The 26,744-nt window shown below is 39.6% G+C and overlaps 1 protein-coding gene and 1 long non-coding RNA gene across 4 annotated transcripts in view; one reads left to right on the forward strand and one right to left on the reverse strand.

Moving 5' to 3' along the window:
* Nucleotides 1–26,744, forward strand: part of PDE4B (phosphodiesterase 4B) — a 540,618-nt gene that overhangs the window by 391,151 nt on the left and 122,723 nt on the right. For all 3 annotated transcript variants that reach the window (XM_045477724.1, XM_045477723.1, XM_045477725.1), the window contains one exon: nt 23,048–23,242. In XM_045477724.1, coding sequence (XP_045333680.1) covers nt 23,048–23,242 — 195 coding nt within the window. The remainder of the gene's footprint in view (nt 1–23,047; nt 23,243–26,744) is intronic.
* Nucleotides 7,718–15,857, reverse strand: LOC123598021. The gene is made up of 2 exons (XR_006712351.1): nt 15,456–15,857; nt 7,718–7,960 (listed from the first exon to the last, which is right to left on the reverse strand). It is a non-coding gene; the product is annotated as an uncharacterized LOC123598021 (long non-coding RNA).

Genomic DNA, 26,744 nt, shown 5'->3' on the forward strand with positions numbered 1-26,744 from the left:
ATCAATAAATTCCCCACTAAGGGAAAGTAACTCATTCATTGTCGTATTTAAAGAAAAACTATGTGGCTGGATGATTTCTTCTGTTGGGGAAATCGCTACAGATCTAGGGAAAAAATATTTTGCTGGGAAGAAGTTGCTCATTTGCATACTGAAATTCAGTGTCATTCTCTTTGTGGGTTTTCAGATCTTCAACCTTATGGAATTAGTGGGGGTGGGTCAGCAGGTAAAGTGGTAGAGAGCAGGGATTGTAAGTTCTAACAGACCTTTTGGTTTGGCCATCAAGGTATTTTAAAGGATTTTAAATTTAAATTTCTTTAAATTGAGGATGCATCTAGTTGACCAAGACCTCAACAATTACTCCTCATTACCTTATATTCAACCAATTTTATTTAACAAATCTTTGTTGACATTTGTCTGTGTGTCAGACACTGTCGTAGGCCGTGGAGATACAGCAGGGAACAAGATATGGCAAGAGCTCAGACCTCATGAAGCCTGCCTTCTAGTGGAGAGAGACTCGTAAAAATGAGCAAACAAGTAAATTAGTAAGGAAATTTCAAATAATGATAAGGAAATAATGAAGTAATAGAATACAATGATGTTGTATGTGGTATTTGAGGTAGGAGGTGATAATATAGGTTGAATAGACCAGGAAGACCAGGGACAGAGGATGGTAAGCAGAGTCAGCACCAAGTGCAAGACCCTGTGGCAGGAAGAAATGCTTCGTTCAAGGAAAAAGAAGGTCAGTGCCACTAAAATATAATGAGCAAGGGGAACCTGGGTGGTGCAGTCAGTTAAGCATCTGACTTTGGCTCAGGTCATGATCTCACAGTTTGTGAGTTCAAGCCTTGGATCCTCTGTTCCCCTCTCTCTCTGCCCCTCACCAGCAGGCATGCATGCACTGTCTCCCTCAAAATAAATAAACATTAAAAAATCAAATATAATGAGCAAGAGGGAGATTGGTTGAAAATGAGGTAGCAGAGAGCAGATTGGGGAGAATCTTATAGGCTGTAGGAAGGATGTTGGATTTTATCTAAATGTGATGAACAGCTATAGAAGATTTAAAATTTTTTTTTTCAACGTTTATTTATTTTTGGGACAGAGAGAGACAGAGCATGAACGGGGGAGGGGCAGAGAGAGAGGGAGATACAGAATCGGAAACAGGCTCCAGGCTCTGAGCCATCAGCCCAGAGCCTGACGCGGGGCTCGAACTCACGGACCGCGAGATTGTGACCTGGCTGAAGTCGGACGCTTAACCGACTGCGCCACCCAGGCGCCCCCAGCTATAGAAGATTTTAAAGCATGATCTGTTGTTTTTTGTTTTTGTTTTTGTTTTTTTTTAAGTTTATTCTGGTTACTGTGGGTAAAATATTGTAGGAGCCGAGATTGGAAACAAGAAGACCAGTGACTATTGAAAAAATACAGATAACAAATAATGGCAGTTTGAAATGATGGTGGGAACTGTAAATATAAACAGAATATACAAATATGGGATAAATTTTGGAAATAGAGCCATCAGGCTTTGCTGACGTTGGATGTATCAGATGAGGAGAAGAGAGAAATAAAGGACAGTTTCTGGGTTTTTGGCTTAAGCAACCAGGCAGATGAACAATGCCATTAATTGATATGGAAAACTGAAGGGCTAAAGGAGGAACATAGAAAAACAAAAATTCTGTTTTGGTCACATTGAGTCTAAGATGTTTATTAGACTCCATGTGTAAATTATGAGTAGGTATTGGATATAGGAGTCACTGCATAAATTTACATTACCCCTGAGGCCTTCTGAGTTTGCAACTCTGCTATAGTATGTAGATTAAGAATGTGGTTCAAGAGCAAAAAGATCTTTGTATGAAGCTAGGTTTTTCTGCTTACCAGCTCTGTGACCTTGAGCAAGATTCCTAAAGTTGTCTAAACCATAGTATCATGGGTACAAAATGAGGTTACAATATTATGTACTCTATCAATTGATTGTAAAAATTAAATAAGTTGATTTATGCATAGTGCTTGATGAAATCTCTAGAAAAATATAATTACACAATATAGATTTGGCATTATTTATTGAGTATCTGTACTGAGATATGCCCATTGTATACATTATTTCACCTAACCTTCACCAAATGCCCCACATCAACCCTATCGGCTAAGTATCAATGTACAGGAAGAAGACTGAGAACAGATGGATGAAAACAAATTTATTTTTCACTTTTTTAAAAATGTGCACATCTGCACAGATCACCTCTGACTTATCAATCTAGGAAGCGTTCATATGAAGTGAAATGTGTCTCTCTCTCCGGAAATCCAGATTCTTATATCCAGCCTGCTACATTACATCTCTTCTTTGATGTCTATCATCTCAAACTTAGCATGATTTAATCTTCACCCCCAGACCCAGAACCCGATCTTTCCACTGGCTTCCTCACCTCAGATGATTGCATCTTAGGCATCCTAACTGCACAGGTAGAAAGCCTCACAGCCCTCATTGGTTCAGGTCTTTCTCACACATGCTTTACAGAAGCCTCCTACCAAATGGCCCCCTGCCTCATCTCTCCTCCTCTGTCCCTCACTCACTTTGGTCCAGTCATACTAGCCTATTGCTATAGGAACTTTTTGCTTCCTGTTTCCTTAGCCTGACACTCAAATGTCCCAGAAATTCCCTCAGGAAGTTACTTTGCTAACCTGACCACCTGTTTAAAATTGCAGCTTCCCTACTACTATGTTCCTTTATCCCTTTAACTTTCCCTTCCTTCCCTGTGCTCCTCTTCCTGTCTTTTTCCTTCTTGTCTTTTCCTGGAAAGGCTTCCTACTATGTTGCCTCCAAGGCAGCATAAGGTTTGTTTCTACTCCAGATGTGCTGGTCATCCTCAAAGGAGCTATACAGCCTGAAGCTAATTTCTCTGGAGTTAGTTCTTTCACTCAGCAAAGGTCCACCCATCCTCTGCTTGCTAACTCAGCAACATGGCATCATTTAGCAGTTTTCTAGCTGCAAATGAGATACCCTACCACAGTGGCTAAACCCTTAGGGCTGTGTTTATCTTGTATAACAAGAATTTCAAGGGCAGGTAGTCCAGGGCTTCATGTCACTCACTGGTGTCCTGACATTCAGGATCCTTTTATCTTCTTCTTCCGCCACTGTGGTCCTTATCCTCAAAGCCATAAGATTGCTACTCATTGTGTATTGAGTCCCCTGCTCCAGGTGGAAAAATAAAGAGGAAACAGTAAAGGAGCAAAGGATAAAGAGTTCTCTTAGAGAGTAAGGCTTGTCTTCTATGGGTTGAAATACCTGACTTTCAACTATTTTTAGCCTACAAAAATGGAAATTTCATGTGTCTGACCTAAGATTTGGGAAGGAACACCTTCCCTAGAGACTTCCATGTACATGTTATTGGCCCAAACTGTGTCAGTTGGACACTCTTATCTTCAAAACAGAGTAGGAGACAAAAGTTGTGTGAGCCTCTGGGGCAGCCAGCTCAGTGCCTGCCACACACAATTTGGCTCTTCCTGACTTGCTTTTCTTCCAAGACTCCATTCAGCCTCCTGGCTTTGGGCCTAGGAGAGGGCCCAGAGCCTCTCTTACAGGTTGGCCACCACTCCTACACAGACCTAGGGGAATTCCTACTCCATACTTGAGCAGCTTCCCAGGCCACACAAGAACTTGTGGGTCAGCTATGAGATCTACAGATCTTGGAGAATTACATTTAAGGAATGAGGGCAGGTAAAATCTCTGGCCCTCTGTCTGGATAAACCATATGGCCATTTCGGTTCTATTGCCCTTGTCCTGTGCTGACATGACTAGTGAATTGTAGGGCTGCACTAAATCTTTACACATATTATTTAATTTCATCCTCATAGCAAGCTTTTACCTTTCTCCTCTATCACTATTTTACACACGAGGAAACTAAGGCTTTGGGAGGTTAAATCCAAGGCCCTTTAGTTGGCAAATGACAGAGTTTCTCTTCAGACCCAGGTCTGCCTCATTCCAAAGCCTCTGCCTGATCCATTACATTAAACTGCTTCTAACTAGATGTTTTCCAGGGCAATCTTTTCCCTCTCTCTATAGGAACCCCTGAGTCACTCTAAGTATTTCTTAATGGAGCTGACCACATAGGGCAGCTTAACAATGTCTGGACAGTCGCTCTCCCAGTAGAGTTGCCAAGTTCTCCCTACTTCTGGTGCTTTCCACCCCCCACCTATCCCTTGCTCACACATGGATTTAGATTGGTGGAAATGTTAGAAAGGATATTCAAGATGGAAAGATAATATAGGAAATAGGACGAGCATAAACAAAAGTGAAGGAAGTATAGCTCTGGGATAGTGTATATTTTAGCTTGGTTAGAGCATAAATCAGAGATCTTAGCACATATGCTTAGAAAGTCAAGCTCAAATCATACCATTAGGACCTTGACTATCAGAGGAGAATGAACTTTTTTTCTGTCTGTAGTAGTGATGCATTAGAGGTTTTGCCACACGAGAGTAAAATTACACTTGTGTTTTATGCTGCAAATTAAAAAGAGAGAGAGAGAGAGAGAAGTTTGAAAAGTGCTTGAGTTCCAAGAAGACACGATAATCCTACTGCAGGAGTTGTTCAGGGAGATTTGAGAGTTTTGTGTCCTTTTCTGTTATATATATTTTTTCAAAATAGCAATGAGATTTGTAGTTGGTACATCAGAACTGTTAGCCTATAAATAGACAAAACAAAATATCAACTATCCCCAAACTCAATTTTCCCAATAGAATAAGAGTTGCTCCCATTTATATTCAATAAAAAATGACCTTAAGCATCTGTTATTTCCGTTAAAATAGTCAAAGTGGCATGGAAATTGTATATTTGTAAAATTGTAAAACCTGTATGAAAAATGGAATGAGTTTTGTGGCTTCCTTGTTTAGAGTAGAATGGCCACATTTCAGAATAAAATAAAATAAAAATATTTGAAGAATATTGAAGTTAAGTGACTCATTTATAAAATTGAGAGGAAAATATGTAAGAACAGGCTGCATAAGGTTGTGTTTTTTATTTGTCCAAGTAATGCCATATTATTGAGGTGGCACAGAACATAGTACATCCATCTGTGAGTCAGAAATATGTGAGTCAGAAACACCGTTTGAAGAGCCCTCTGTCCTTTTGATTACTGAATCTGATGTTTTGGTTAGACTGGGTAATTTACCAGTAAGTTAAGATAATTGGATTATTAAAGAGGAAATCCATGTTGAAAGAATTGGTTGTGAAAAGATAAAATGAGGAAATGGGATTATTGACAGAACTGAGATGAAATCTTCACGGGACACCTCTAGCAAATAAATCGGCCCTTCAAGTGACTTGTTTCACTGTGAGTGAGTCAGTCAAAAGACAGGGTTGTAGGAAAAGCAATTGAAAGGAAGACAGTACTTTGCAATTGGGTTTCCTCAACTACTTATATTTTGAGGCAGTCATTGTTTCTGTTATTGAAAAGATGAATTTGTAAAGGAACAATGCTCTTTCCAAAATAACAAGATCATGAATGAGAATTGATATCTGAAGAAGATAAAGAATTCACATTGGTTAAAAAGGACTTCTCTGTTCACTTCAAAACACCAATGCTATATATATATACCTCTTCTGTAAAGATTGCTCTGGAAAGAAAAGCTAAAGCCTGTCATAGTGATTTAGGGTTTTCATCCTCCATGTGAAGGCCAAGTGTGAGGTAAAAGAACCTCATAGTTCCCTAAGGATTCTGTAATGGTGAGTCCATCCCCCAAGATTGACTGGTCCCACCTTTAGGGAATGCAAAGAAGGGCTGTCTACCCTGATGAAGAGCAAGCTGTGACCTGCTCAGAGACATTGGGCTTAGATTACAGGAAGATTTAATTTCTAAAAATAATGGCAAAGAATAGTAAAGCCTGGAGACTTTCCTTGAGCTCTAATAGAATCATGATACCATTTATTTTTGGAATGGTGACGTTTCTGAAACTCTTCAGATGCAAAATCAATGCTAAGTAGTTTTATAGAAATTGGATGCATTTTACATAAAATTACCACCAGAGCTGAGGGCAGTGATGTACAAAAGCAGTGCAGACAGTGTTTTGAATGCCCTGGAAAACACAGTCTGAGAGCCTCTCCGGCAGCACCTGGCATCTCTCCCACATTTTCAGGCCTTTGCCCTTTAAACTGCCTTTGCTGTTCTTGAGATTTCCAGTTTTGTCTAGATGATGAGCCTCTTAACCATTCATCATATTCTTCCTGTAGTTGTCATCATTTTATTTTATTTTTTTTTTTAATTTTTTTTTCAACGTTTATTTATTTTTGGGACAGAGAGAGACAGAGCATGAACGGGGGAGGGGCAGAGAGAGAGGGAGACACAGAATCGGAAACAGGCTCCAGGCTCTGAGCCATCAGCCCAGAGCCCAACGCGGGGCTCGAACTCACGGACCGCGAGATCGTGACCTGGCTGAAGTCGGACGCTTAACCGACTGCGCCACCCAGGCGCCCCAGTTGTCATCATTTTAAACACATTAGGGAGTCAAGGGAGTCATTGGTGAAGAGATAGTATTTTATACCATGATCAATGCAATGATAAAATCACCTAGAATCACCTGAATAATATAAAGAAAACAAGGTTGAGAGCTGAGTCCCAGGATTCTCCAACATGTAGAATTTGGGGACAGATGAAGGACCTAGGCGGGCCAATGAAATAGGAAGAAAACCAGGAGAAGGTAATATCCTGAAAGTCAAAATAGTCAGCATGGAAGATATGATTTTGAAGGAGTCTTTTCATATCCAGAGATCTAGTCAGCTTTCTTTTTTAAATATAATTTATTGTCAAATTGGTTTCCATACAACACCCAGTGCTCATCCCAACAAATGCCCTCCTCCCTGCCCATCACCCACTTTCCCCTCTCCGCCAGCCCCCATCTATCCTTCGTTTGTTCTCAGTCCTCAAGAGTCTCTTATGGTTTGCCTCCCTCCCTCTCTGTAACTTTTTTTTTTCCCCTTCCCCTCCCCCATGATCTTCTGTTGAGCTTCTCAAGATCCACATATGAGTGAAAACATATGGTGTCTGTCTTTCTCTGCCTGGCTTATTTCACATAGCATAATATCCTCCAGTTCCATCCATGTTGCTGCAAATGGCCAGATTTCATCTTTCTCATTACCAAGTAGTATTCTATTGTATATATAAACCACATCTTCTTTATCCATTCATTAGTTGATGGACATTTAGGCTCTTTCCATAATTTGGCTATTGTTGAAAGTGCCGCTGTAAACATTGGGGTACATGTGCCCCTATGCATCAGCATTCCTGTAAATCATGCTGTGATCTCAAGGAAACGTAAGGCAGATTTTGTTCACAGAATTCTCTTCAACCAACAGGAGCTCTTTGGAAGAAATGGGTTTGAATACAAGATATTCCAGTTGTTTGAATCCTCAAACAAGGATCTGCTTTTCAGTGATGACACTGCATGTGTGCTAACCTTCAGGATAAAACAACTTACAGAAAACACTTAGGACCAGAGTATCTTATGGCTATTGCTAGCATGAAACCATGTTTACACTCTGAACTTCTGGATGCCTGTACATCCCACATATATTAAACACTGATCAAAGTGGACAACCGTGGCGATGCTCAGTGCCTGAAATATGGTGGGGCCACATTCTCACTTGTTTGCACATGGGCCTGTGTTAACCTCTTTATTTTATAATTATGTGCTGGAAATGATACAAAAAATAAAATGAATGAAAATTTTTTTAAAAAGTCAGAATAAGAGAAGGATAAACATGTCAAATGCTCATGACATTTTGAAAAAGATGGTGAGTAAGAATTGATTGTTAGTTTGGGCAAGACGTAGGATCCTAATGATCTCAACAAAAGGGATTTCCTATGAAGTACTGTAAACCAAATCCTAATTATACCGTGTTGAGAAGAACGTAGATGTTAAGGAAGTGGAGACAGCAAGTGAAGACAACTTCTTGAAGAATTTTGCTTTTAAAAGACTGCAAAAGAAAAAAAAAAGAAAAAGAAAAAGAAAAATTAAGCAATAAGTGGAGGACAGCATGGAGTAATCACAAGTCCATTTTTTAAAAAATCTTTATTTAGGTACAAAAAGCATGCAAAAACTTTACTTTTTAAAGTGTAAAATTGGACACATATACACCCATGAAATTATTGCTACCTCTAAGATAATTCATATCCATCAAACCCAAAAGTTTCTTTTTGCAGTTCCTCCCAACCCTCCTGGTACCACCCTTCATCCCCGCAAAATCACTGATGAGCTGTCACTATAGTTTTATTTTCTAGTATTTTAGATAAATGGAACCATACATTAAGTACTCTTGATCTACCTCCTTTTACCCAGAATAATTAGTTTGAGATTAATCCAGATTGTTGCAGGTATTGATAGTTTGTTCTTTTTTATTGCTAAGTGGTATTCCATTGCATGAATGGGCTACAACTTGTGTTCCTATTCACCTGTTACATTTGGGTTGTTTCCATTTTTTAGGATAACAAAGCTGCAGTGAATCTATGTAGACATGCATATCACCTATGAATAGAGATAATTTTACTTTTTCCTTTTTAGTGTAGATGTAGATATAGATATAGATATAGATATAGATATAGATATAGATATATGTGTTGCCTACTGCACTAAGAACTTCCAGTAAAATGTTCACTTGAAGTGGTGAGAACAGACATTCTTACTTTTTTCCTACTTTTAAGGGGAAATAACTCAGTGTTTCACTCTTAAGTGTGATGTTAGATGTTAGCTTTTTCATAGATGCCCTTTACCTGGTTGAGAGATGTCCCCACTATTGCTAGTTTTCTAGAACTTTTTACCAGGAATGGATATTGGATTTTGTCAAATGTTTTTCTCTGCACCCACTGAGATGATCTTGGTTATTATTATTATTAATATGGGAAATTACCTTGATTGTCTTTTGAGTGTTATAACAGCCTTATATTCCTCGAATAACCCCCACTTGATCATCATGTGTCAACCACTTTATATATTATTGGATTAGATTTACTATAATTCTGTTAAGAGCTTTTTCATGTGTATTTATGGGGGAAGTGATCTGTATGTTTTCTTTTCTTGAGTTGTCTTTGATTTTGATATCAGAAATATGCTGACTTGAAACAATTAGTTGGGAAGTATTCCTTCCTTTTCAACTTTCTGAAGGGGTGTGTAGAATTAGTATTATTTCTTCTTTAAATTTTTGGCAGTATTCACCAGAAAAGCCATCTGGGCTTGCAGGGTTTATGTGTGTGTGTGTGTGTGTGTGTGTGTGTGTGTGTGTGTGTGTGTGTGAGAAATGGTTTAAATTTTAAAAACATTCAACTTCTGTAATAGGTATAGGCCTCTTCATGTTATTTCTTTCTTCTTCAGTGAGTTTTAGTAGTTTTTGTTTTTCAAGGAATTTATCCATTTCATCTAAGTTGTAGAATTTATTGGCATAAAGTTGCTCATAATAGTTCCTTATTATTTTTATTATACCTTTAGAATCTGTACTGATGTCTCCTTTTTCATGCCTGATATTCTTAACTTGCATCTTCTCTTTTTTTTCCTGGTAAATTTGACTAGAAGTTTGTCATATTTACACAAAGAACCTGTTTTGTCTTCATTGATTCTCTCTCTCTTCCTCTATAATATTTCCATTCTTATCCTTTTTCCCCTTATGCTTACTTTGGGTTTTATTTGCTTTTATTTCTCTAATTGAATCTAGAAAGTGAGGTTATTTATTTTAGTCTTTTCTAATAAAGGCATTTAGTGCTACAGATTTACCTCTAAGTACTGCTTTAGCTTATATCCCACAGATTCTGATATGTAATATTTTCAGTTAGTCAAAATTCGAATTTCTCCTTTGATTTTTTTCTTTGACCCATGATTTATTTAGAATGTTTAGTTTCAAATACTTAGAGCTTTACTAGAGATCTCTCTGTTATTGATTCCTAATTTAACTCCACTCTGATCAGAGAACATACTTTTTACGGCTTGGATTTTTTTTTAACTTACTGATACTTGTTTTATGGCCTAGAATATTGTCTGTTTTGGTAAGTGTTCTATGTACACTTGAAAACAATGTGTAGTCAGCTGTTGTTCTGTGTGGTGTTGTATCAATGTCAGTTATGTCAAATTGATAGTGTTGTTCAAGTTTTCTATATCCTTATTGGGTTTCTATTGTTTCAATCAGTTAACAAGACTATACTTCTTGATTATTCTATTTGTCCTCTTTTGCTTTTCTTTTTGTTTTTTTGTTCGTGTATTCTGAAATTCTGTTTCATAAATTGTTAGAATTGTTATGTCTTCTTTATAATTTTCTCCTTTATCATTATGAAATTACCCTCTATTCCTAATAATAATCTTTGTTCTGAAATCTACTTGTTCTTATATTAACATAGCCATTCTAGATTTCTTTTGATTAGTGTTATATGGTATGTATATTTCCACTCCCTGTTCTTTAACTTGTGTTTTTATATTTACAGTGGTTTGTTACAGGCGGCATACCGTTAGGTCATCTGCCTTTTAATTGCAATGTTTAGACTATTTACATTTAAAGAGATTATTAACATGGTTAGGTTTATACTTACCATGTTGCTATTTGTTTTCTATTTATCCTATCTGTTCATTATATGCTTTTTTCTCTTTTTCTGCTGTTTTGGATAAGTAAGTGTTTTATGCTTCCTTTTGTATTTCCTTAGGTAAAGTTCTTCATGTTTTTTTTTTATTTTAATGGCTACGTTAGTGTTTCTAGTGTAAATCTTTAGTTTATCCCAGTCTACCTTCAAGCAATATTATACCACTTCACATATAGTATAAGAACCTTCCCACAATATACTTTCATTCTTCCTTCTTTGCCTTTGTACTCTTGTCATTGTCATATGGTTTACTTCTATGTACATTATAAGCCTCACAATACATGGTTATTCTTTCTTATTTCTTATCTTCAGTCAATTGTATTTGGAAAAGATTTTTAAAGGAAGCAAAAAAAAAAAAAAACACGCTTTATTCCTTTGTGAAATACTGATTTCTATCTGGTATCATTTTCCTTCTGCCCGAAGGATTTCCTTTAACATTTCTTATCCTTCAGGTATGCTGGTGATGAATTCTTTCTGTTTTCATATGTCTGGTGGAAGTCTTTTTGGTTGTTATTTTTTGTTTGTGGATTGGTTTGTTTTATATGAAATTTTTTACATTTTCATTGTTTGCTGATGTGCAAAATGGAAAATGATGATGCAGTAGCACAGTCTGTGAATAGGGCTCACAACAGAGGGTTTGGCTTCAGATACAATCATGAAAATTTATCTATGTTAACAAGAGGAAAGACCGAGCATATGTTTACTGATGTGGGTGAGTCGATTGATCTGTTAATGGATACAATCAAACCGGGTTTCCAAGTTTAAATCCAAGATCCACTATTTAATAGCTCAGTGATCCTCAGCAAATTATTTAAACCCTTTGAACTTCAGTTGTCACATCCGTAGAATCAGAGGAACAACTTCCCCACAGAGTGACCCTAGCAATGAAATGAGTTAGTATATACCCAACACTGAATATGTGGCCTGGCACATTGTAAGTGCTCAATACCTATGAGGAAAGAACGTGTAACTTTTCTTAGCTTTACCGCCTGAGTCAAAAAGAAACCATTCTGGGATCACATTTTTCTGATTTTCCTTTCTCTTATCCCCCCTTCTCTCACCCCTCCTTCCTTCCTAAAAGAACATTTTTAAAATTCAAATGCCAGGCTGTCTGCAGATGCAGTGTTTAAGACTGATAACATTTAGAGGCCAGATGTTAACTGATGTAAATGTTATTAAGTGCTCAGTAGACTGGAGGCTGAGGCAGTGATTTCCAATTTTGTGATTATTATTTGAGTTTATAGCAAACCAATCTGCCATTCCTTCCACCCCCATACCTCCACCAGAAAGGAGATATATAGCCTACTTGTTCTCAAGAGAATATAAATTATTTTTAAAAATATGCAGTTCTTGAAGAATTAAGTAATGGCATTTCACATGCCTAGAACCAGGCATGCAGCCTCCATGCAGACCTCAACACCTCCTTGTAGTTCTTCCTGAAAGGTCAATGACTTGTGAAACTTGATCTGAAAACTAGTCTAATTTTCTGAAATAAGCCCAGAGTAATAATTGCAAGAAATGCCATTACAAGTTTTTACCTTTATTGAAATTTAAAATTTGAGCTTCCTTAGGAGTAGTGTGGGAGCTGTCCCTATGATAGGAAGTCAACAAATGGGCTCTTCTTCTTATAAAGAAATATATATGTTTAAATAACAAAATGATGAGTCTGCTATGAATCATTGAGATGATTGTTAGTGTTTAATATACTATACACTCAGTTATTCATTCATTAATCTATCAAACAGACATTAGTTCTGAACTAGCAGTATGTCTCAGGCCCAGTGCCAGGTACTAGTTAATGCATTGGTAAATACAACAGGCAACCCTCCTAGACCTTAAAGTTTTATGAGAGAGGAAGACAATTTAAAAATAATGAGCATACAAATAGGTAGAGCAAAAAGTTGTGATAGGTGCTATGAAGAAAAAGGGCCCTAACAAATAATGGGCTGGGGAAGGAAAATTTTTTAGTAGCTAACTTAATCCAAGGCTTAAAGAATGAGAAGACAACCATGCAAAGAAGAGAGGAGAGAACAAGCAGAGAGACCAGCATTTATTTATCAATTTAACAAATATTTTTTCAGTACTTTCTGTGAGCCAGAGAGTGTTCAAAGCAAAGAAAATATGCCAGTGAACAAAACACACACACATGCATGGTGGCAGGGACTAGATTATATAGGGACTTGGAATCCATCGTAAGGAGGTTGGATTTTATTCTAAAGGCAATGACATGATTTGATTTTTATGTTAAGAGATTGCCCTTCCTGTTATATGGAGCAGAATTTGGAGGACTGGGCAAAAGTGGAAGCACGGAGATTCATAGGGTGGCTATTCTAGTTTAAGTGATATTTTAATGCACTTAAACCATGGTAGCAGCAAAACTAAAGTGTATAGTTTTGATATAGGATGGGTAGACCTCCTTGGCCAACTGAAAAAGACGAAGGGGATTTGAAGAAGGAGGTGAATTGTGGATGATTCATCTGAGTAGATGGCAGGTCCATTTAGCACAGTGAGGGAGATTGGTTGAGTAAGTGGATGGGGGTGGGGGAGGTTTGGGCTAAAGATTAAAATTAATTCAAGTTTTCTGGCCTAAGCTGTAAATGATTAAATCAATCCAAAAGTGAAATTCACTATTTCATGGGATTAACATGTCCCCCATCACTGGAGTGTATATCAATGAGCTAAGTGACCATTTATCTACACTATCTTAGCTATAGATATCAAGCAGAATTCTAGAACTGATTTCCAGATGATATCTGAGAACTTATTAAAGAAAGCAACAATTTCTGGAAGCCATCATTGGTTGGGTGAGAACTGGTTTTTCCAGATCAGGATCATTTCTCTTGAAGGGAATTTCAGTTGCCTTCAAGCTACTGGAAGCTGACATAATATTTTTAAATAAATAATTTAATTAACAGATTTTATTTGGGGTAGGGCTACCAAATGTATAAATGGGAGTATTTATATCCAGTTAAGAGACTCTGTGAATATTTTTTATGATAATCTTTTAGAAAAGATGGAAAATGGAGGCTGGAAAATACTGAACTATTAGGAAATTTGTATACCCCAAATGCAACTTAGGGCAGCAGCAATACAGAGTAGTAAGTTCTCAATCCTGGTACCCCTCAACCCCCTTTATACAGTCCACGTACAAAATACATTCCCACACAAAATTGTTCTCATTTGGGGGACCCCTACCTTTCCTCAGAATCACTGCCCTATAGAAAGTGACCATTACTGCTAAGAGTTGTCCTAACCCTTATGAGATTTAAGTGGATGAAAATCTGAGAGTAGGTTTGTGAAATTTCAGCCATGATTAGGACACAGAAAGAAACACATACTTGCTTTATAACATTAACATTTCTGAAAATCATTTTTTTACCTGGAAATATATTGACAGAACACTTTGCAAACTTGTTAGAAATCATGTTCTTATAATTATGAGATAGGATTGATCTTGTTTTCCTTGTGCATCGAATCATATAACACAGAAACAACCCAATGTGAAGTTATTAAAGGACCACATTACCATACTCTCCCTACCTTTTGAAAAGAAAGGCTTTTTTTTAAAGTGACCCCATCTTATAATCTCATTAGAAAAATGAAGCATTGGTATTACTTGTTTTGTTTATGCATTTCTTTGGCGAAACATTTATGACCCAAGAAAGGATCTCAAACAACAACTAAAAGAAAGAAGTTGCAACTTTCCTCAGCAATATTAAAGCTTTCTACAAAAAGCAAACAAACAAACAAACAAAAAACATTAACAGGAATATTCTTGGCACTTCTATTTCTGACACTGTCAACACCAAGTGATAAGGGTGACTGCTACCAAATAGGACCCTTTGCCTTCTTCTTGGGCTCAGTACCCTATGTAAGGTATTCCAGCCCTCTCTACAGGTGACATTTGGTAGCAAACCCATTTCTTCTTTATGGAGCTAGCTTTTAGGGGTCAGTTAGGCTGAAGGGGTCAGCTAGTTTTAGGGGTCAGAAGAGAGCAGAAGACAGTTTGGTGTCCCCACACCACGCACATCACTTCTTGTTGGAGAAGTATATCTGTGCTATCTATGATGGGTATCAAGGAGAGCTGGTAAAATTTCCTTGGTCCCAAATCATTCATTCCTTCATTGGCATATCCATCAGAAATTTATTAAGTACCCCTACTCTGACAGACATGGCTGTTAGCAATGAGGTGAAAAAGTAGGAAAAATATGTTCTGTGTTCTTGAGGAACACAGCAGTTTGGAGGCAGACTCTAACAATTAGGCCAGACAAGTGCTATGGTGAAGATACATAGATATTAAGACAAGTATAGCCATATGAGATAATGGAGCAACTAACTCAGCTCAGAAATGGCGCAGGGATGAAGAAAATTAATTCACTAGCTTAATAAATGGCACCAAATTCAAACACAAGTATCATCTGACTGAATTCTTTGGCTAAAAAGGGGACAGAAATGGAGATCAGAAAGAATCCAAGGATAGACTTTCCCAATACCTCCATAAGATCTCAACTCAAGTGACACCATGTGGGAAAGATGGGGTCGTGCCCTGGTGTAGAGCAGGAGACCACCTTTGTGGCTTGTAGAGTGGGTCTGCTGACCACCCAAACTAAAGAAACACTCTTCTCCATATCTGTGTCTCCCACACTGTTATGTTTTATTTTCATCATAGCAGTTATCACTATCTGATATTACCTTACTTGGTTTATTTATTGTCCCTACCTCCCCACAAGGACCTTGTCTGTCCTGTACATTGCAGCATTCTCAGGCCTAGAACAGTACCTTATTTTATAGTGGGCATTGAATGAATGAATGAATGAATGGTCATTAACAATATAAAATCACATCAAGCCTCACTTGACAACCAGTCTTTCTTCCATCTCCAAAATGTCTGTAAGATGTCTAATCTCAGACGTGCCTCAGAGATCTTCTACTCATTCTTGTCTTCGTTCACCTCAGGGGAGAAGGACTACGGTGTGGAGGTCAGGATATGGGGAGTCTCCATTTAATTCCAGTTGTTTCCTCACAGAGCCGGAACTGGAAGCCAGATCTCCAGAATCCCAGAGCTCTTCAGCATTACTCTGCTACCTCTGGTTAAACCTCTCTGTGGGGAAAGCAATTTTGGATTATTGCCATGAATGTAATTTTCAAAGCCCCTAGGAAGAAAAGAAGGCAGTGGGAAGCCGCTTCTAGAATTCAGATGAGCTGAATATCATAGTTCTCCTTCCTACTCTATGGGAGGGAAGTCACAGACTTTGGCACTGGCTTCTCAGGGAAGAGCTGCAATATTCTCCTGTAACTATGGCCAGAGGAGGTCTGCCTACCTGCAGCTAGGACATGGGCTCTGCATCACGCTGGCTGTGATTTTGCACAGTTAAGTCCTTCATTAAAAATTAGGACTGGATGGGGCACCTGGGTGGCTCAGTTGGTTAAGTGTCCAAATTCAGTTCAGGTCATGATCTGACAGTTCGTGAGTTTGAGTCCCACATCGGGCTCTGTGCTGACAGCTCGGAACCTAGAACCTGCTTCAGATTCTGTGTCTCCTTCTCTCTCTGCCCCTCCCCGACTTGCGCACGCGTTCTCTCTCTCTCTCTCTCTCTCTCTCTCCAAAAATGAATAACATTAAAAAAAATTTTTTTTTAATTTTTTTTTAACGTTTATTTATTTTTGAGACAGAGAGAGACAGAGCATGAACGGGGGAAGGGCAGGGAAAGAGGGAGACACAGAATCGGAAGGAGGCTCCAGGCTCTGAGCCATCAGCCCAGAGCCTGATGTGGGGCTCGAACTCACGGACTGTGAGATCATGACCCGGGTGAAGTCGGACGCTTAACCGACTGAGCCACCCAGGCGCCCCCAAAAAAATTTTTTTAATTAGGATGGCAAGGGCAACTGGGTAACTCAGTTGGTTATGCCTCTGACTCTTAATTTTGGCTCAGGTCATAATTTCACGGTTCGTGAGTTTGAGCCCCATATTGGGCTCTGCACTGACAGTGTGAAACCTGTTTGGGATTCTCTCTCTCTCCCTCTCTCTCTGTCTCTCCCCTACATGTGCCTCTCTCTTTCAAAATAAATAAATAAACTTTAAATTTTTTTTAAAAAATCTAGGACTGGCATCCTGCCACCATTAATTGTATAAAGGTGGGTCACTGTCACTGTGGGTAAGAATGGATGCCCCCATGCACCTTGCCCATCTACAGGGACCAGATATCACACTGAGGTGATGGCTAACCTAAGTATGTTTATTTTTATTGAAACTATAAGCAAGCATTTGAAGATGCTAATTTCTGAGTACAATTGATGGAAATATTTTCCAACAGAACTTTGAAGAAACATGGCATTTTCTCAAAGATAAACTACCACCATCTATGCATACACAAACCTAGACACAAAAGTTTTCAAAAGGCAAAACTCCTGGGATGGAGTTCCAGGGATCATGTCGGGAGGTGGGGGCGGGGGGGTGTGAGTATGGGTAAAGAGGAACCAGTTAACTCCACTGAGGGATTTCTCAGAAGTCTTCACCTGCCAGAGGTTTTAATCCAGATAGAACAAGCTTTTTGTCAGAGGAGAAACATAAATGGTGAGATCCTCCCATTCGTTCACTGGTTATATGCCTTTTGGTGTGAAACTCAGTTATAGGCAACAGGAATACAAAAGAAATGAGGCTTAGTCCCTGCTTCAAGGTCACAGTCTGGTGATGTGGAAGAAATAAGTAAACAGAGGAATACAATCCAGTGTGGTAGATTCTGGGATCAAGAAGGGTCATGGGGACATGGGAAGAGAGACCCCTGGGCACAAACTGTACAGTGTAATTAAAGGAGATCACATTTTAGAATTTTTCAAATGAAGTTTCACGTTTTGGAGCCTCCATTTTCTCCTCTTTGAAATGAGAAGAAGAGAATTCGCCTTCTGGAGTTATAAAAATTCAATGATGTATGAGATATTCAGTGAGTAAATTTTTAAGAAAGAAATGCAAAGGGTTGCCCAGGTGGCTCCGTCGGTTAAGTGTCTGGCTCTTGATTTCAGCTCAAGTCATGATCTCGTGTATTGGAAGTTCAAGCCCCACATTGGGTTCCTCACTTACAGCACAGAGCCTGCTTGGGATACTCTCTCTCTCTCTCTCTCTCTCTCTCTCTCTGCCTCTCTCTCTCTCAAAATAAATAAACTTGAAAGGAAGGAAGGTTGGAGGGAAGGAAGGAAAGAAGGAAGGAAGGAACACAAAATTGAGACAGTGGGGCACTCTCCCCAAATGGTGGTGAGCTACTGTGCTGACCTGTAAATTTAAACCTTTTTTAGAGAGCTCGCCATCTTTACAGTGGGGCTATTTATCACAATAAGCCAGAGACTCAACTCGAGGACTGAGCGGAAAGAGAAAAGTCTCCTCTGATTCCGAAATGAATTATTTGTTGGATGTTGTTTCGTGAATTTCTGTAACAGAAATTGGGGTATGCGCAGTAATTGGGGGGCAGGAAACAACCACCCTGGGAACAATTGCAGGCAATTCTGCAATCACCTGGCTTAGCTTGAATTCTTGGAAGTAGAGCTTCTCTTAGTTTAATAAAAGGTTTCATGTAGACCTTGCGGTTCTGTTCTTTATCCCTGATTTTTCCTCCCAGGCTTATGAATAAGGCCTCAGTCACATTCTCCCTCGGAGACTGGCAAGCAGCCCCACCTGCTGCTGTTGGAGGCTGGGAGGTGCAGCCCGAGGAAGCTGCAGCTGTCTTCTGCCATCTGCTGGCTCCCTTTCTGCACCAGCTCGGGCCTGGCTTTGCATGCATTCCCAGGGAATGAAACCGCCAGCAGAGAAAGTGCAGGGCAGAGAAAAGAGTCTTGCTTTTATTAAAAAGAAGGAGATGAGAAGATGGCAAACAGAAACTGGCATGGGAGAGCTTTTCCTATTATAGGGTTTGTGTGAAGATGTCACCATCTCAAATATCTAAGGCAGGTATTTTTCTACATAAGATTGTTTTGTTCCAGGAGAACATAGAAGTGTGTTTCATTTTATTTTATTTTATTTTATTTTATTTTATTTTATTTTATTTTATTTTATTTATTTCATTTTATTTTACTTTATTTTATTACTTCCTTTTATTTAATTTTATTCTTAGATCATTGCCTTACAAGACTTATCAATTAAGTCTATACACATCTGTATAGACTCTTTGGAAAGAAACATCAAAAACCCATGTTGGTGGGAATGGAGATGAGAGTGAGGAGGCAGGAAGCGGGAAGGGAGAGGAGAAACATTTCACAGTAAATTGCAGTGTTCTTTAATTGGTTCAGCCGACATCTTTTGAGGATCTATTATTTACAAGGCTCTGATGCAGAGCCTGGGATACGAAAGTGAGTAATATTGGGTCCCTTCTTTCTGGGAAATAAGAATCTATTGGGAATCAGCTAAATAATGAAAGAATTAAGTAGAGATCTACAAGTGCTGTGATCAAGTCTAGGAGAGCACAGAGGAGGAACAGGTGTTTACATCAAACTGGGGCCTCACTGTCAGAGAAAACTTGCCGGAGGAGGTGCCATGAGCTGAATTTGGGAGATAGCGACTTATGGGAGACAGTGGTGAGAAGGGCCCCCCAGTTTCAGGGAGCACCACTTTATACCCGCAGTGTCATCTGCTACCATCAGTCCGGCTCAAGAAGCCGAGAAGTCTAAATACCAAGGAGGAGAAAGTTGTTAAAATATTCAGACTTAGACAGCAAGCAATTGATTCAGTCCAGGGTGATCAGCCAAGTCAGGGAGAAACAAGCAGGTCAGGAGGGAGGAAACACAGAGAATCCTGGACATGAGAGAGCAGTTCTGGGACTGTCTCTGGTCCTAGAAAAAAGGCAATACTCTTCCGGTCCGTGTCCTGGATATGGGCAGCCCCTTCAAGGGAGGTTCAGTGAAATATTCAGAAACTCACTTAATCTGTCTGAAACTTCTGAGTGACCTCATGTGAATACTAAAGTAGCTATAAGGTCAAAGATATCAACTACAATGTTATTTGAGATCTTAAGTACGATGGCCAACAGTAGGGAAAATGCATAGGAGAGTATGGCACAGCTTCTGGGTGAACCATCAAGTTCCAGGGCATGGAAAATGAGAATTCCAGAAACTGTGCAGTACATGAAAAATACTTGTAAAAAAAAATCATCCAAGCCTACAGGAATAATATTCAGAAGGAAACATACTAAACTACTAATAAAAGTGGTATTTTTCCCTCTAGTGTCTATATTTTATATAATATGCTTACACTACTGTTATAATGATTTTTTAATATTAAGAAGCCTAAAGGTGAAATGTGTGTCCTGCTTAAGGCTTAAGACAAAAAAAAATCATCCTAAATAATTTATCCTAAATTAATTCTTCCATTTATGTGTTTGTTTCTGATATTTTAGAATCCATTTTCTCCCTAATTGTGTTTCAGTTTGTGTGGTCTATTCATTTTGCTTGTTAAGTCTGTCCTCAGTCTTCTCCTTGCCCACACCCCTCCTCCCACCCTGGATCTGCGGGATGTATTGTGATGTCTGCCCGCTAATTTTGCTGTGACTGGGACTGGTGTCTGGTTGGTGATTCATGTTTGTTCCTAAGTTGTACATCTGTGTTGGTTGCTTTGAAACAGTGCCTCAGGGAATATGAAAGGCCGTTTGTCTCCCTGAGACTGCTTCTTTGCACCAGAGAATTCTTCCCTGGCTTCTTCTGAATTCCAGCAGACTCTTCTATGAGTTTATAGAGTTTGGGCAGGGTAAAGAATAAAGACAGAAACAAAACAAAACCAAAAGAGAGCATCATGGAGAGAGTTTGGGTATCTGCATCTAGTCCCTGCTTACCTAGTAAGACCAGTCTTCTTGGATACTAACTGGGGACAGAATGCCTTGTGACATACACTGTAAGGGTAATGCCTTGACTTAAACTTTCTGCCCACTAGGAATGCCTCCAGCAGAAAATAGGGCAGAGTGAGCCCTGGCAGAAACCCTCAATGGAAAAAGTTCTAAGAGTTTGGTAGTCACATGTACGTGGTGCCTGTCTAATGTTTTAGCACAGGAACACACAGTCATAATGTTTAATGACTGGTACTGCATGGACACTGACCAATTAAATGGGTGCAGGCCGTAGTGCTAAAAGCTAGAGACCTCTGCTGTTCCAGACACCAACCTTTTAGTTACTGGATCACCGGGGAGACCAGGAAATTCTGGAGGGCCTGGGGCAATGGCTGGCTGCCAAGTGTTTCAAAAGCATTTTAATGTTTTCATATGCATCAAGGCTGAACAGATACATCCCAAATGAATAACGTGAATATACATGAAACTTCAAAGCTCATGCCCACTCTTAAGCTTTATGTAGTCCCATCTATAACTCCCCTCTTTGTCCTTAAGAACAGTTCAGAGCAATCATCAGGACCTGCCCATTCCACAGGATCTGGGTGGCACAAAGGAGCCCTTATCCACAAAGGAGTGTTTTTTTGTTTGTGTGTTTTGGTTTGGTTTTGGTTTTGGTTTTGTTTTTTTTGGGTTTGTTGTTGTTGTTGTTGTTCTGCCCAACAACTAGTATAGATCTCACCCAAGGAAAGTTTGCAAGTCAGCTTTCATTAGATTTTCACTCACTGCGATGTAGTTGGCTTACAACATAGCTCTGCTTCTAGGCAGACAGAGAAACAAGCTGGCGTGTGTGAGTGATTGCCCACCTGCCTGCTTGCCTGCAGTCTTTGAAAGGCAGCCCCATCCAAGACCATCATCCTGCTGTGAAAATCCACGCACAGGTGCCTTGAAAGTCCAAATACATATTGGGTTGTTATGGCCCTTTCTTGTCCTTTTAACCAGAGATTCTCACCTGCTGCTTCTTATCAGACACCTGGAGTCTGTAGGTTGGCTAAAAGCAGCTTCTCAGAATGGTCTCCAGGGAAGCATTATAACCCTGCATTCTGTTATTTCTTCTTTCCAGTTTCAAGGAAACCTATAGCTTCAGGGTAATTTGCTGCTCTCCTGTCTCCATTCAAGATAACAGCTAAGGTCGCTCATCATCTGACTGTCTACATACCAAACACAAATTTTGTTTGAATCCAGAAGAAAAATTGCACTCAGCCAGCCAGCAAGCCATTCTGATACTCTGTGATAAGAGAGGTCTGGGGTTGTAGACAAAGAGTTGGAAGACTTGGTCTTCCAGTAACTTGCTCTACAAGGTACTAGCATGTGACCTTGAGCAAATATTTAAAATCTCTCTAAGCCTCATTTTCCTCAAATGTAGGATGGGGTCATACTATATCCTTCCCAGAGTTGTTATGAGAGGTAAGTGGGATAATAGATCAGAAAGCAACTTATAAAGTAAAGAAATATAAACCTCACCCCAAGAGAGCAGATTGTAAGAACCAGTAAGAAAGAAAAAAAAAAAAAAAAAGGACCATGAGTGTAGAAATAAATTATGGCAGCTGGATGAATATAAAGGAAGCCCACTATTGTAGTCTAACTCGGAAGAAAGAACATTCTCAGCCTCACACCTCCTTCAATACCTCTCTGCAGAGCTTTACCTGGAGACCAGTGAGTGGTCTAGAGAAATGGTAGGCGAGAGCGTTACTGTCACTTTGAGGCTAAAGGAGGTAGTGCTTCCAGGGAAAATGAATAGGGATGATGGAGAGCATGGGAAGGAGACAGTACCTATGGTAATACCAAGAGAGGGGGAGAGAAAACAAGAGACGTAATCTCTACTGCTCCCGTCTGTATGTTCATTGATCAGAGCTTGTTCAACTAATTCTGGGCTTCAGGGTACCTTCCTAGGGGGAGCAGACTGATCAGAAACCTTAAGGGCTCTCCTATACTGGAGCCACTGGCCATATCCTCCTCAAGACATAAAGCTCTGCAGCCCCGGAGGGTAATTGGCATTATCAGATTAATTAAATCATTTTCTGTGGTTAAACTTGCATGTGACTATTAAGTCTCAGACTGGGCCTCCCGTCTAATCAGCCAGTGAATGTTTTCAGGATAGCACTTTGTTCCTGAAACATTGAGAAATATGCATATTGTATCCTTAATAGACCATGATGTTTATTTATGGCACAAAGAAGTCTCCCAGCTACAAAGACTCATTTAAGTGATAGTTTCGTGTCTGACACCTAGAGCTGTGTTAGATGCGGTCTCTGGAGTTGCTTATTATCACCAAGTTATTTCATGGTTGGCTTCTATTCTGAATTTGTCAAAGTCGTTCTTGCCGCTGAAAGGCATGGGGCTTTGCATTAGGCTTCAAATCCTGCCTTTATTATTTACTGATGACCGGGCTTCTGTGGGACTGTTTCCCTCATACAAAGTGAGAATAATAATGACTGCAACTCAGAGCTGTTTGGAAGATTAAAATTGTGCATAAAGTGTGGAATTTTATGTCAAGTGCCTGGCACACACTAGTTCTTCATGTCTGTGTATGTCAGATGCCCTCCTCCATGGTTATGTGACCAGAGTTTTTTGTTTTCTCTTAAGCTTTGATGTGGAAAATGGCCCTTCCCCAGGTCGGAGCCCACTGGACCCCCAGGCCAGCTCTTCCTCTGGGTTGGTGCTCCATGCCACCTTTCCCGGGCACAGCCAGCGGAGAGAGTCCTTTCTCTACCGATCAGATAGCGACTATGATTTGTCACCGAAGGCGATGTCAAGAAACTCTTCACTTCCAAGCGAGCAGTAAGTACGAGCTCTATGTGGCTTCTAATCTCACACTTACCTCATCTCTAACCTGTCACAGCAGCAACAACAACTGTTCCCCTTTAACCCGTGGGAAGGAGGGAGGAGAAAAATGAGTGTGAGCCGAGGTGACGGTAATGACCCTCAAAGACATTAGTGCTCTACAGCATGAGAAATATGTATCTGGGGTCTCCAAGGGTATTAAAAATCTCAGACACAGTGTGCAGATTTCATCTGTTATTGATGCTTTTTTTAATTGTCATTCAGCGTCATTTCCAGAACCGCTGAATCATTTATGAGTTGAGAACCTTAACACTTTTTTTGCAAATCATACTAGAACTTCCCGCAACATGTTAGCGTGAGGCTACGGCAAAAAGAAAAACAGTAGTTGGTGACATGCCTCCTCTCTCAGTAGTCTCTGCTTGGTGACATTTAATGAGCTGTCATCCAGCCACATGTCTGTGTCCCTTCTCTGGAACCTTAACTCAATGCCCACTTGTTGCCTGGCTCCTCGGTGAGACATGACACGCTCCACCACCCTATTAGACACAGCTGATGTTTTTGTTTTGCTGCTATTAATTGTAGATCTCTAATTTTTAAGGAACAATGACTGGGTTGTATTACTCGTTTATTAAATTTCTGAAACCAAATAAGGTTGGATGCTGGTATTCATGCTTTAAAAGGTTTCTGGGCACACGTACAATTGTTTTTAACATTGTATGTTATAAAAATATTGGTAGCTCCCTAAAGTCTCCAGCCTGGAAATTTCCACTGGGCTCTCTTCTGCTTTTGAAAAAGAAACTAAAAAGGGTCACTCTCTTATGAAAGGGGCAGGGGACATCTTAAAGCTACCAGTAAGAACGGATTCTCCAGGGCATTTCTGCCAGTAAATTCTAATATAAGCACCCCTTCCCTAAAATGTCTTAATCAGTGGGCGGGCCAAAATTCATTTCTTCATTCATTTGACAAATACTTCCTGAATTTTTCCTATGTGCCATGCAGTGTGCCAGGCTCTGGGGATACAAGGTTAACAAAACAGTGGAATAATCACAGATGAATTAAAAACAGATATTCTCAGAAAGGTTGCATGCTCCCAGGGAGGTTACAGTTAATAAGAAAGGTAAGAGGAACACCCACATAACTGTGCTACAGAGTGGAAGGAAACATTTAATGAGCACGTAGCGTGGGACCAGCTGCATTGGCATGTGTGACTCCTTTTAATCTTCACAACAATTCTGTCAGGTAGGTACCACTATCATCTCCACTCTATAGATAATGAAACTGAGACTCAGAGAGACTGAGAAAAATGTGCCCATCCCTTCACTAACCATATGCCATGCTCTATCCTGCAATGTAGCTAAGACCGACCATATTCAAACCTCTTAGACTTACTTGCCTATGTTCTTCAAACTGCAAAGCAGAATCTCAACTATCAGGTAGAAAACAGATGAGTGCAGAGTCAAGGTGCCTGAGGCCAGAGGAGAGGTAACCACTTTGTTGCAGGTCATGTAGAACCGAGGGTGTTTCTGACCAAGATTTGCATGGGAGCTTGACGGTGAATATACCTGGCATTGTCTCTTTTACCAAGAGAAACACCTATCTAGACTTCCTAGGGGGAGAACACAGGAAATGGGGGGAGCTGAAACTAACTAGAGCTTCATTCACATAATGTTTCACAGGTGAAAGACTAGCTTTGGAAGGCAGCTAACAGTTCCCCAAACTCTTGCCAAACAGCATGATGAGCCTCAGGGTCATTCAGAGGCTTTTCAGAAGGTTCCAACCAAATTTCAGATTAAACTCTGATGATGTTTTAAGAGTCACAGGTTATGAAAATTTTGAACTTGAAGAGACCTGAAAGATTACCGTCCAACTCAGTCTTCAGCTGTAAAAAGAGAGATCTAATTTCGAATGATTCTGTATGCAGGGTCCCTAATATTCATGGTGTACCTTCTTTTCAGTTTTACCAACCGGCAAAATTTTCCCCCTAACTCAAAACCTACACAATGTTGCCAACTTTAAATTCAGGAAAATAAGAATTATATGTGTAAGTTACCTAGTATCATTCTCATTTTTTAAAAATTTTTTTAATGTTTATTTATTTCTGAGACGGAGAGAAACAGAGCATGAGTGGGGAGGGTCAGGGAGAGAGGGAGACACAGAATCTGAAGCAGGCTCCAGTCTCTGAGCTGTCAGCACAGAGTCGGATGCTGGGCTCAAACTCACAAACCATGAGATCATGACCTGAGCTGAAGTCCATCGCTCAACTGACTGAGCCACCCAGGCTCCCCATCATTCTCATTTTTTTAAAGAAAAGGACTTCTTAAAATTAAAAGAAAAAAATGGAGGAAGGACACACTTTCATAATAAAGAACAGCTCTTCCCAAGAAAACACTGTTGGCAACATAATATCACCCTATCGAAGAAACTGATTATAGAATATAGGAAAGTCTTGAGTGAATAAAATGGCACAATTTTTTTTGGAGATATTTCAACATTACAATAACACTTTTATATATTTGTCAGTTTAAGAATTTATATTTCTCATTACAAGAAGTGGAGCTTGAATAATGCCCAGGTTTTTCTGGGATTTCAGTTTACTGGGACCATGTTGGAAAATCCAGTTTCACACATGTAGCTTGAGATAAACTGAAGTCATGCCTTCAAAGGTATTTTACCTGATTATTACTCTTCAGAGTGAATTGAAACAAATAGAGAATAGCAACCCCCAAGCCTCTCACTGCTTTTCCTGCCTTCTACCCGTAGAGCCAAGGAAAAGAAGGGCAAAGACAGGTCTAGAGTCTTAATGTGAAGGCCATTAGGTGAGGGCTCTGGAATGTCCCCTGCTCAGGAGCTCCTCGTATTCAGCACACAGCAGTCATGGATTTATGTAAGAGTTGGAAAACTTGCATAATTCCTCTGTATTAAACCCTAATAGTAGAGGCAACACTGTTTTTGTTTTTGTTTTGTTTTTAATTTCTCTTCTGAATGCTTTCGGAAGAGTGAGAGGAAATATAGGCAGGGAGAGTGAGTGAGAAGATAAGGATTAAAAGTAAAAATGTAAGTGGAAAATTACAAGTGGCTTTAACTTTTAGCAACAAAAGAGAGATTGAAATAAGCCCCTCTAGTAAAGAAAACAAGACCATCATTGGGTCCCAAGAGGAAATTTCAGATGTTTCCCTAGATGTGGCAATAATCTACTGGCTTCTCTTTTGCTCCTGTGTTGTAGTCATCTCTTACGCAATGCCTTTGTACGCCAAGGTACTGATTTCCCAATGGGAACATAAAGTACTGGAAACTGGTGAGGCCAGTTATGTTATCCAGAACTATGGCAGGAACCACCCTGGACAGGCCGGAGTTTTGATAATCCACCTGCAAATTCACAGGGAAGGAAGATCCTTATTTCCTTCATTTGGTTACCCCATTTGCAAAGCCTTATATTGGCAAAGAGCTTTTTAAAGCTGCCATTTGTGCGAGAACTAAGTGTTCTCTAGAGAGAGCTCTC

This window comes from Leopardus geoffroyi, chromosome C1 (genome assembly GCF_018350155.1).
Source record: "Leopardus geoffroyi isolate Oge1 chromosome C1, O.geoffroyi_Oge1_pat1.0, whole genome shotgun sequence".
In the NCBI taxonomy this organism is placed as follows: Eukaryota; Metazoa; Chordata; class Mammalia; order Carnivora; family Felidae; genus Leopardus; species Leopardus geoffroyi.